The following is a 12,581-nucleotide window of genomic DNA, read 5'->3' on the forward strand; positions in this document are numbered from 1 at the left end:
GATTTGATAGTTATCTAGCTGAATTCCTGGGACCAGACAAAACTAAGATCTTCTACTCCTCTGCCATCTTGGACTATGCCCTTAGTACCCCCCCCGCCTTTTTTTAACTGTATAACGTCCCTCAAGCTATGCTAGTATACCTTGTGCCACTAAATTTCCAAAGTGTACCAATTTTTTCAACTGTGCTTCAAATAAATAGAAAAATAGTGATAAAAAATAATAAAAATTATAAGAGAATACCAAATTTAATTTTGTAAATCCAGATAAAATTAACAAATTTTCTAGAAAAGTAAATCATATAAGAATAAGCTTAATAAGAAACATGCATAGAATCATATGAGAAATTATAAAACTAATGAAGAGCATAAAAGGAGATTATAATTACTAGAGAGACATACCATGTTGCTAGATGGAAACAGTTAATATTGAGAAGATGTCAATTCTCATTAATCTATCAATTCAGTGCAATTCCAAATCAAAATAAAAACTCAAATTTTTATGAACAAGCTGAATCTAAATTTCATATGGAAGAGAAAATGTGCAAAAATAATCAGATTTTTAAAAAACTAAAAATGATGAGAGGAGACAGAGCCACTGTAGTTAAAATAATGATAAAAGTTGCAATCCAGATAGAGGCCAAAGAACATTATCAACAATAGCCAAATTATGGAAAGAGCCCAAGTATCCATCAGCTGATAAATGGATAAAGAAGTTGTAGTAGATTAGATAGATAGATGATAGATAGATAGATAGATAGATAGATAGATAGATAGATAGATAGATAGAGGAATATTAGTCATCAAAAAGAATGAAATCTTGGCATTTGCAAGGACATAGTTGGGGCTAGAGAATATAATGCTATGTGAAATAAGTCAGTCAGAGAAAGAGAAATACCATATTATTTTTCTCTCATATGTGGAATTTAAGAAACAAAACAAACGAGCATAGGGGGAAAAAAAGAGAGAGAGAAGCAATCCAAGAAATAAACTCTTAACTGTAGAGAACACACTGACAGTTACCAGAGGGGAGGTGGGGGGTGGGTTAAATAGGTGATGGGGATTAAGGAGGCACTTGTCATGATGAGCACCAGGTGTTGTATGAAGTGTTGAATCACTAAATTCTACACCTGAAATTAATATTACACTGTATGTTAACTAACTGGGATCTAAATAAAAACATGAGAAAAAATATGTAAATAAATACATTTGGGAAAATCATTCATTTAGGCCTGCTACTTTACATTTTATTCAAAATTAAATTCTAAATAGTTTAAAAATCTAAGCAAAAATAAGGGCGCCTGGGTGGCTCAGTCATTAAGCATCTGCCTCCGGCTCAGGTCGTGATCCCAGGGTCCTGGGATCAAGCCCCACATCAGGCTCCCTGCTTGGCGGGGAACCTGTTTCTCCCTCTCCCACTCCCCCTGCTTGTGTTCCCTCTCTCACTGTCTCTCTCTCTCTCTCTGTCAAATAAATAAATAAAATCTTAAAAATATATATAAGCAAAAATAAATAAACCTATAAAAGTATTAAAAGGAAATATGGGAGAATGTTTTTGTGATCTTGAGCTGAAAAAAGCTGTACTTTTTGACACAAAAAAGGAAAAAATTGGCAAATTCAAAAACATGAAAATTTAAATAAGTCTTTTATACAAAAATGAACTATGAGGTTGAAAGACAAATAACAAAGTAGGTATTTTCCATACATATGGTAGAGAAAAGAATAATATTCACAAAACATAAAGAACCCTTGAAAGTCAATTAGCAAAAAGATAAATAATAGAAGCAAGGGAAAAAGGACACGAACAGGCAAATCATAAAAGAAATACAAATAGCCAGTATATACATGAAAACATGCTCAATCTTTTTTTTTAATTTTTTATTGTTATGTTAATCACCATACATTACATCATTAGTTTTAGATGTAGTGTTCCATGATTCATTGTTTGTGCATAACACCCAGTGCTCCATGCAGAACGTGCCCTCCTTAATACCCATCACCAGGCTAACCCATCCTCCCACCCCCCTCCCCTCTAGAACCCTCAGTTTGTTTTTCAGAGTCCATCGTCTCTCATGGTTCGTCTCCCTCTCCGATTTCCCCCCCTTCATTCTTCCCCTCCTGCTATCTTCTTTTTTTTTTCTTAACATATATTGCATTATTTGTTTCAGAGGTACAGATCTGAGATTCAACAGTCTTGCACAATTCACAGCGCTTACCAGAGCATATACCCTCCCCAGTGTCTATCACCCAGTCACCCCATCCCTCCCACCCACCCCCCACTCCAGCAACCCTCAGTTTGAAAACATGCTCAATCTTACTTGCTAGTAATAAAACAATAAAAAAATAAAAACAGTATCTTATAAGTATCACATAAACAAAGATTTAAAAGATCATTATTAAAGATGTGGGAAAACAGCCGCTTTCTATACTGATGGTGGAAATATAACTGGCACAACTTTTTTAGTGGGCAATTTTGGCAGTCTCTATAAAATTTTTAGTAAGTGTTCCCTTTGTCCTAACAGTTTTACTTATTAGAGTTTATCCTAAGGAAATCACAGAATAGGTGCATAAAGATGTAAGTACAGTGATCTTCATCACAGTGTTGCTTATAATACAAAAATAGTTTAAATGTCTGCTCTGGAATCTTTTTTAGCTTTTACAAAGGATAAGTTAGAAAAAGTGGATCATGAAAGAGTATGTATAGTATGATCCCCTGCACATAAAGTCAGGTAATTGTTAGCCTTCTTTATTTTGTATGCCTACACACACACACACACACACACACACACACACACACACACCAAGGCTCCTTACATGAGATAATATATAAAATGTTTAGCACAGTGCTTGGCACCTAACATTAAACAAATGGTTGTTGTTGTTATTGTCAGCTTTCAGTAACCATTAAGTATTCCGCCATCAGGCACTGTGCTAAGTGCTTATGATAAGATACTATCTTTGAGGAACTCTGTCTATTGGTAATCGCCCTTACCACTTGCCCATTCTATGGTGTTGTTGGCTCTCAGACCAATTGTTGAAATACAGGGTGGACAATGAAGAGTGTCTCATCTGTACCATTACCACCAGAAATGTTGGTTTGAAATAATTGAAATATTCCCCTTATTTCAAAGTTAAAACCACAAAAAATTGTTTTAAAATTCTCTTCATTTCAAGATGAAGACGGAACCAGCTTGAATTCAAGTATCCTAGCAGCACTCCGAAAAATGCAGGATGGCTACTTTGGTGGAGCAAGGTAAGTGACCTCTACACACTTTTTAGTGAAAAGAAATGAAATTTGGAAACTGGGTATAGTAATGGTAGACTTGTAATGCCTTTCTCTGTGTCTTTTTTATTTATTTATTTAAATTCAATTAGCCAGTACATAGTACATCATTAGTTTCAGATGCAGCGTTCAACAATTCATCCGTTGCACAGTATGGTCCCATTCTATTTAGAGGAACTCATTTTTGATAGTTCGAATGAAGGAATTTAATGTTATAGAGAAGGCTTGGAATGTTTCCCCACCCTGTTCTTTGCCTAGACCTCATCAATTCAGTGGACCAGAAAACTTATTCTTTCAAAAGCAAAAAAGCTACTGAACTGTTCAATTCTGGCTGCTTTTCTTTTCTCTTTTCCCTAAGTTTTTATTTGAAAAATTTCAAGCTTACAGAAGTGTGCAAAAATGGTATTGAACACCATATACCCTTCCTTAGGATTCACCTGTTGTTAACATCTGTTTCACTTGTACATTCTCTCTCGCTCCTCTTCCTTCCTCTCCTCTCACTCCTCCCTCCCTTCCCTTCTTCTCTACTCTCCTCCCTCTCTCACACATACATATGTGCAAATGTACACACACACACACACACACACACACTCTTTAATTGCTGAAGTATGAGATTTAGCCAGAGACATCATGACAATTCAACTCTAAATACTTCAGTTTGTCTTATGAGGACAAGGGTATTCTCACACATAGCTACAATACAATCATCACACTCACAAAATTCAATATTGATACAGTACTATTATTACCTAATCTAGAGTCCATATTCACAATTACCCAATTGTCCTAATAATGTTTTTTTCCCATACCTTTTTTTCCCATTCTAAGACCCAATCAAAGATCACACATTGGCATTTAGTTATTATATCTCCTTGATGTCTTTTAATCTAGAACAAATCCCCAGCCTTTTGTGAACCTTTCATGACAGTTTTCAGCACAGTTTTGAAGAAAGAAGGTCAGTTATAATGCAGAATGTCTTTCAGTTTGGTTAAAGTGGTATCTGGTAGGTTTCTCCATATCCTTTCTATGATAATCTTTAACTAGTCTTATCTTCCATTGGTGAATCAGTTATTACTAATGGGGTTTTAAAGTGATGATTCTGTGTTTCTATCATCCTGTGCATATTTATTAGTTAGAATCCTTGTGTTAAAAAAAAAGAGAGAGAGCTTTCCGTTATCCCCTTTTATTTTGTAGTTTTAGTGTAGCATAGATTCATGGATTCTGATTTTATTCAATATGCTATGCTCCATTCCTGTCATTGTTTTTTTCAGTGTTCAAATTATCCAAGGTCTGGCCTTTGGGAGCCCCTTCAAGCTGACTTCTTTTTCTTTTTTGTACATCTATTTTGAGTAATGGCCTTTATTGAGCCTGTCCACCAATTCTGCTTTGAGTGGGTTTTTTGCTTGAGCAGCAACCCACAGCTCGCCTCACTGAAGGCAGAAGGACAGTCCCTCCAGTCTGCGAAGGGAAGTGGGAAGCGCATTACTCCCCTTCATGGAAAGGAGGACAATGTCCTTCCTCTGAGAAAGCGACCAGGCTTAGTCCTTGCGCTAGCTTCCTTAGTTGATTGTGTCCTGGAAAACGTACAGGATGTTGGTGGCAGCCACAGCAATAATGTTCTCCGCCAGGTGCCAGGCTGTGGTTCTTGAGAAAATCAGTACTACTGACTTTCCCTTTGGGTTTTGCAATTGGCTTTATACGTAGGAGAGGATATGGCCTACAATCCTCTATAATTCATAAAATTTTCAAATATCATCTTTCAATTCCAAAATGATCTTTGAGTATTTTTTTCTAATGATGTGATGGATTTGTGATGATTTCTCTTCATTCTGTCCCAGCTTCTCTGCAGCCAGTGGAGATTTTGGCTGGATGTTTGACATAGTTAGCAGCATAGTATATGGCAGTGAAAGAGAACAAAACTGATCTGCTGGTAGATTGTGAACCCATAATTTTAGTCTTTGTTAACACAACACCCCAGCCTACACTATACCATGCCTAGAAGTGCTATAAAATTTCATATTTACAAAATTTATACTAATATATAAAAGCATTAGAAGTCCCCCAACCACAAACATTCTACGTATCCTTTTTCTTACTGAAATGTGGGGTTTTTTTAAAAGATTTTATTTATTTATTTGACAGAGAGAGACACAGCGAGAGAGGGAACACAAGCAGGGGGAGTGGGAGAAGGAGAAGCAGGCTTCCCACTGAGCAGGGAGCCCGATGTGGGGCTCGATGCCAGGACCCTGGGATCACTACCCGAGCCGAAGGCAGACGCTTAACGACTGAGCCACCCAGGCGCCCCCCTGAAATGTGTTGTTTTAAAAGGATTTCCTCTGATTTTCTGTTTTCTATTTGCCCTGTAACTGTCAGGATTCAAACAGGTAAATTGTCGGAGTTTTTGACAACATCTTGCTGCACACATTTGAGCTTCATGGATCCTCGACCTGAGGGTAAGCTGTACAGTGAAGATTATGATGATAACTACAATGAGCTGGAATCTGGTGACTGGATGAACGGCTCTGATTCAACCCGTAATGGTAAGGGAGCTTCATAAAGGCAATGGCCTTGCTGGGCAAGAATACAAAGTAGTGTTAAGCATCCTCCTTAATATTTCTCACCGCCAGCACTCTCACCCCTATTTAATACACCTAGACTTCTACTTTTGTTTGGCTTCACCTTTCATCCTTCTACTTACCTTTGGTTTCTGGTCTAATATCCCTGTGGTGATTGTGGATTATGGAGTTTGACTCTCTCTTACTAAGGTTAGGGAAGATTTCTGTCCTGTATATATATATATATGAAATGGCTGGTGATTTCAAAATGAGAGGAAGCAATGGTAAGTGAGAGCTATTTAATCAAATATGTAGTAGGAGAACTGTACATATACAGCACTGCTTTTTGACATTTAAAAGTATAAAAATAAGAAACTCAATTGGAATGCTTTTTATATATAATGTTACCAGGGCCCATTAGAATCTCTGGGGAGGTCTGCATAATTTGAAAAAGCCTCTTCAGTGTGCCTTTTGCTTTCATACTGCAAACTAGACAAATAAAGCACAACAAATCTAATTGGCTACTAGGAATACAAGGATGATATAGTGAGAAAGCATCATGGGGGCATATATTAAAAATGTCTGAGAAACACCCTGAAGTGTTAAAACACTAACCTAGGCAAGGCAGGAATTACATTGTTTGAATCCCAAAGAGAGAAGGGCCAATAGGAGCGAATTCTTCTAGCTATCTAAAAAACAGTTCGCCTGCTTTCATTGTCTGGGTATTTGCCTGTTAGCCTATATCTTAAGGCAGCCAATTTCTTTATCTTAAGAGTGGTATGTTAGAGAAAAGAATAAAAATAAATTGGCTTTCTTTAGTGAGGTAGCAAGCATTATCTCATATACAATAGACCAACACATTATCAGTCAGAGGATGATTTTCTTGTTTGGGCTCAGCATTTACTCACCTAAGTGCCATTTAATTCACTCTGCATTTGTTTTTGTAAGATCTAAAATAGTGAATTTCTTCACTGGAAGGATACTATAAATACAAAGTTATTTCCTGCTATTAATAATTACCAAAGTCATGAGATCCATCTTGGCATGAACAAATATTTTGAAAAGCAGACCAGAATAATCATATATTGAGGTTGTTTGCTATGCTATGGGTAGTTGTGACTTTCATCTGTAGCACTCATTCTCTTACTTTCTAAAATGTTATCTTTTTCATGATATATATTACTATATTTGATATCATGCATTCTAAGTCACTTTCTCCTCTCTGGTTTTACTCATCAGTGGTCTCACAATGGCCATGTTTATTGCTTGCCAGCCCTGCCATGCCAAGAACACATCTCTCCCTATTCTTCATAATCCTCCACTCAAGTATCTATATTGTATTCAAGGTTATAATAATTGTCATTAGGATGTCACTGAGAATGAGTTCCATTTTTACAGCTTTGCTAGTTTCCATTAATCACATCAGAACAGGAGCGCCTGGGCGGCTCAGTTGGTTAAGTGTCTGCCTTTGGCTCAGGTCATGATCCTGGAGTCCCAGGATCAAACCCTGCATCGGGCTCCCTGCTCAGCGAGGAGTCTTCTTCTCCCTCTGACCCGCCCCCCTCTCATGCTCTCTCACTCTCAAATAAGTAAATAAAATTTTTTTAAAAATCACATCAGAACACAGAAAAACATCTGTAGAGATCACTGAAGATGATCAAAAAAGATGATACATAACTGACCTCACAGACTTTAATATTGAACCAAACACTGTGCTTTCCAACTATAAATGTTGCAAATGTTCATGTACAGTCTGAAATGTTAGGATCCATGAGGTATGTGTATGTGTTTTGTTTCCATTATCCATAGTCAGAGATAATGTTATAGGAGGTGTATGGGGGAAGGAGAGTCCAAGAGGATAGGGACCATGTCTGTCTTCTTCACCACTGAAACCTCGGCACCTAGTACACCCCCTAGTACATAATGGGCAATAAATATTTGGTGAATAAATGAATACGGTGATGAAAAGGACCAATGTGTGGCCAGTAATCCTTTTGACACCAAGGCAACATGGAGATTGTTCTTTCCATTAGCAACTATAGCTGCCATTTATGGGATTTGTCTGTTTTTAGCGAGCTTCGGTGTTTAGTTGAAGATTTTTGCCTTTGCTCACAAAAGTCTCCTCCTACCAGTGAGACTCCGAGGGCCCTATTCCACTCCTTGACCACCACTGCCGCCACCACCACCCCCATCACATGCACATCCGCAGATTATGAAATCCTTGTTCCACCTGTCCTATAATAAGCTCATACTGCTTTCAAGGACCGTAATAGTGTGTCAGCAAAGTTGAAGAACAGGTAGGTCCTGGTAAATGGCCATAGTTTCTAAATGGTAAAGCTACAAGATTGTACAGTGATCACAATCCCCCCCCCCCACCCCGCCAATGACCTAAAACAGCCTACTTCCGGTGCTATGTTATGGGCACAGGAGCTGATCATTCTCTGGTGGGGCAGATTGTGAAGTAACTAAAATGTTCATTTTTTTTCTCTTCCCCCTACCCCCACTAACCTTGCAGCTCGCTGTGGTGATGAAGTTGCTCGTTATTTAGATCACCTTTTGGCACACACTGCTCCCCATCCTAAACTAGCCCCTACCTCACAGAAGGGAGGGCTAGATCAGTTCCGAGCTGCTGTGCAAACAACCTGCGATTTAATGTCCTTGGTGACCAAGGCCAAGGAGCTGCATGTACCGAGTGAGTAATGCCATGACTCACTGGAGTCAGGCACAGGATTGACGTGAAGCCCAGGATGGGGGCGGGACGTTTATTACAGTGCAAGCAGGAACTGTTTTTTCACTGCTATATCCCCAGCAGCTCAGACAGAAGGAACATATTAGGCACTCAGATATTTGTAAAGTTAATGAATTGTGTATAGTTTTGCTGCTGATAGTGCCACGTAGCCCAGTTTAACCATTACCTCATGAGAAGCAGCAGAACAAGAGACATGGAGCATTTGAACATCGGGGTTAAAATGATGGAAAAAGGTGTTTCCTTTGGGAAAGTTACTCCTTTGGAAGCACTTTTATTTAAAGAGAAAGCACTGCCAACTATTAAAAGATAACCTTGCACCGAAGAGGGAGATACTCTCCCTTGAGCAAGCCGCCTCTGGTTCCCTTAGGCCAGCTGTGCCATTTACAGTCAGTTGCTCCGGGCAGCTTGTAGAGCTGCATTTCTCAACTACAGTAGTACCGCAACAGCCCTGTCGTTGTCCTCCCCGTGACCACTACCCCCCTTCGGTGGGTATTTGCAGTGGAGGATGTCTTCTACTACACACTGCTAGGAATAGCCATGGCTCCTAAGAGTATTCAGTGCCTCTATGGTAGCTGCATATGAAGGGACAGAAGGGCTCCTTGACCACACCGACAGGACCTAAATGGTAACATTTTACAGATGATGAGAATGATTGAGATGCATGTTCTTGCTGTCTAAAACTTAATTGACCATTACTAACCACAGATATTAAACATGAATCATTTAACATTTAGAACAGGGAAGAGCTCAGCGTACCCTTTGAGGATGCCTCCTTGACAAAGGGCTTATGTGAAAAAATCAACTTTATTAAATTACACTTCTACATTGTGATTCAGGAAACTTGAACTTAATTCCCGGCTCTGCTACTTACTTGCCTGAACAGTTTTTTGAACTCTGTATCTTTCTTTCTGTATCTATAAAATGGTGAAAGGGACCAGACAGTCTCTCCTTTAAGGTTATGGTAAGTATTTGGACTATAAATAAAAACATTAGGAATATCTCAAAGTAGGTCAGCCACTACATTTTGGATTCCCTACGTGGGGTCATCCATTTATCTATTCTCAAGGAAACACAACTGCTGACAGCCAGAGATTTCCCCAGGGCAGTCCAGAAAATAGAAAACAGAATTGGGTTCTTTCTGTTATATGTGGTATTCTATCAAAGTATCAGGAATAGCACCATTGTGATGTTGATTACATCCATAGGCTTTAGTATCTTAAATGGCCATTTAATGCTACAGTTCTAGGCATTCCATTGAAAGTATGTTTGATGGAACAATCTTTAAATTATCTGATACTCATATTTCTTTTCTGTGATATTAGCAAGAAACGATAAATTTCTTACTCTTGTTCTATAGAGAACAACTCCTATGCAACTCCATTTTGAGGGCAACTATGAATTTTTTTTTATTTAAATTCAATTAGCCAACTGATGGTACATCATTAGTTTCAGGTGTAGTGTTCAATAAATTATCAGTTGCGTATAAATGTGAATTTTTTTTTTAGTCTCCTAAGTTATCTAACCTTTCGCATAAATGTCAACCTCTTGCAGATATTCACATGTATCTTCCTACAAAGATATTTCAGGCTTCCCGACCTTCATTCAACTTACTTGACTTGCCTCATTGCCCACGAGAGGACCAGGTAAACTTGCACATGAGGTTTTTTTCTGTCAGCTATTCACAAAACTGCCATCTGTATGGCAAATAACAGAACTAGCCATTATAGTTTCTGCTAGTAGCTGGTGGTAGGCAAAAGGCTACCCTGGTGAAGATATACTCCTTTTTAGTTCACTTTTTTCTTTTTTTTTAATTTAAATTCAATTAATTAACATGTATTATTTGTTTCAGGGGTACAGGTCTGTGATTCATCAGTCTTATATAATACCCAGTGCTCATTACAACACATACCCTCCCCAATGTCCATCACCCAGTTACCCCATTCCCCCCACCCCCTTCCCCTCCAGCAACCTTTTCTAGCCAGGCTCTAAGAAAACTAAATTGCTACATCATTCATTTTGAAGGTTTCATTGTTTTGTTTTACTTCTCATCAAAATTTAGGGAATTGTTATAGAAAAGGTTTAGAGGTGAAAAGATCAACACTCTAGGGCATTATTTAAGTTGAGCACTTGTGGACTTATTTATTTATTTATTTTTTGTCCTTTCTCAAACTAAAGGTTCCCTCTGTTCGTGTAGAAAGACATCTTCCTAGAGACCAGTCTGGGGAGGTGGACTTCAAAGCACTGGTTTTACAGTTGAAGGAGACCTCCAGCTTACAGGAGCAAGCTGATATCCTTTACATGCTGTATACTATGAAGTAAGTGATAAATATTCTGTCTCCTTTCATGTTCACGTAGAGAGGAAGTAAAACATAGTAAATACAGCACAGCTTTGGAGTCTCATTGACCTGGATTTGAATTTTGCAACCTACCCACTGTGTAGCCTCAAGCCTCAGTTGTTATCATTTATAAAATTTGGATTATACCTATACTCACAGAACTTGTAGAGATTAAACAAGATATAATATCTGCAAAGTCTCTAATACAATGCCTGGTACATAGTAGGTGACCAATAACTGCTAACTATTATTATCATTATTATAGTTATTTATGGTTATTTCAAGCCTCTGTTACTTGGTAAAAATCCACAGATAAATAAATTCTTAACTCAAAAGAAGTATGAACATGGAGGCTTACAGGAAACGATAAACTAGCATTTCTGAGTATTTGCTATGTGTCCGGAACCCTGCTAGGTATTTATACCTCAAACTCAGTATACCTAAATTAAACTCTCTCCTATCCCTCGCTTCCCCCCAAATATAACCTGAACTTCCTCATTTATTCATGTAGTCATCAACCTGAAGAGGCAGGATGGGCTTCCCTCCCCTAAATTTGGTTTGGATGTTGAGACTGATGATGCCACCCATGTACCAAAAGAGTGTAAAATGTTTATTACTCACATAATGAGACTTCTGGGGAGAGTGGAACAGATTCCCAAGCTGGTCAAAAAAAAAGCATAAGTGAGCAAGGAAAGGAATCTGCATTGGGGTTTTATTATGATTAGGAGGTGAGGCTGAGATAAAGGTTCTCACCAGCACCAAAGGAGGGAACACTCGGATTTCCCTGGCACCATGCCCAGGTGTAGGCCGGAAGGGAAAGAGGAGCGGTAGGACTTGGAAGCGGTCAGTAGTCAAACATTAAAAGTGGAGTCACATTCTGAAATTCTACATCCTTGTGGTTGAAACCAATACCTGCCTAATCAGCAAGCTTCACCCCATGTCCAGTTAAGCACCAAGGCTATTCAGTTTTACCTCTAAATGTTTACCTTCTGCATCACTAGCATGGCTGCCTTCACTCACATCTTTGTCTCTCACCAGGACTATTGCTATGGCTTTCTAACAAGTCTTCCTATTTCCACCCTGTTCTCCTCAAGCCCAGCCTCCACAGAGGAGGGAGAGTAACTTTTCTTTTTTACTTTCTAGGATAGAACGTAAATTTATACAAAAATAGAGAGACTAGCATAATGATCCCTCGGGGACCCATCACCCAGCCTGAGCAATTATAAACACATGGTTAATCTTGTCACATCTATATTCTCGCTCTCTCCCAGAGTATTTTGAAAAAGAGACCAGACGTTTTATCATTTCATTCCTGAATATTTCAGTATTATTTCTAAAAGTCAGTGAAGCTCTTAAAACATAACCACAATGGGACTTCTGATTCCAGACAAGAGAGATAAATGCATCTCTCTCTTTGTTCCTCCTGCTAAGTACAAGAGGACATTATTTATAAAACAAACATAACAAGGTGTTAAAAGGTGGAAAGAAGAAGGCAGACTGGTTAAGGACCTCAGGATCTGAGGACTGACAAGGTGGTGATGTACCTGGGTTTTCTTTGTTGCCTCATATATCCTGTAACAGATGCTGGAGAAGCCAGCACCCTGAAAATGCCGATGGACACAGACGACAGGAGCCCTCAGAAAAACCTGTTCCTTCTAAACA

The 12,581-nt window shown here is 38.6% G+C and overlaps 1 protein-coding gene across 7 annotated transcripts in view; it reads left to right on the plus strand.

The window, feature by feature from the left end:
* Positions 1–12,581, plus strand: part of PHKA1 (phosphorylase kinase regulatory subunit alpha 1) — a 141,817-nt gene that overhangs the window by 106,722 nt on the left and 22,514 nt on the right. For 4 of the 7 annotated variants that reach the window (XM_032399136.1, XM_032399137.1, XM_032399138.1 and 1 more), the window contains exons 17-21: positions 3,171–3,249; positions 5,653–5,819; positions 8,350–8,526; positions 10,135–10,226; positions 10,759–10,898. In XM_032399136.1, coding sequence (XP_032255027.1) covers positions 3,171–3,249; positions 5,653–5,819; positions 8,350–8,526; positions 10,135–10,226; positions 10,759–10,898 — 655 coding nt within the window. The remainder of the gene's footprint in view (positions 1–3,170; positions 3,250–5,652; positions 5,820–8,349; positions 8,527–10,134; positions 10,227–10,758; positions 10,899–12,581) is intronic. The other 3 variants (XM_032399139.1, XM_032399141.1, XM_032399142.1) reach the window with 1 other exon arrangement.

The sequence above is a fragment of the Phoca vitulina genome, unplaced genomic scaffold (genome assembly GCF_004348235.1).
Source record: "Phoca vitulina isolate PV1807 unplaced genomic scaffold, GSC_HSeal_1.0 scaffold131, whole genome shotgun sequence".
Classification (NCBI taxonomy): domain Eukaryota; kingdom Metazoa; phylum Chordata; class Mammalia; order Carnivora; family Phocidae; genus Phoca; species Phoca vitulina.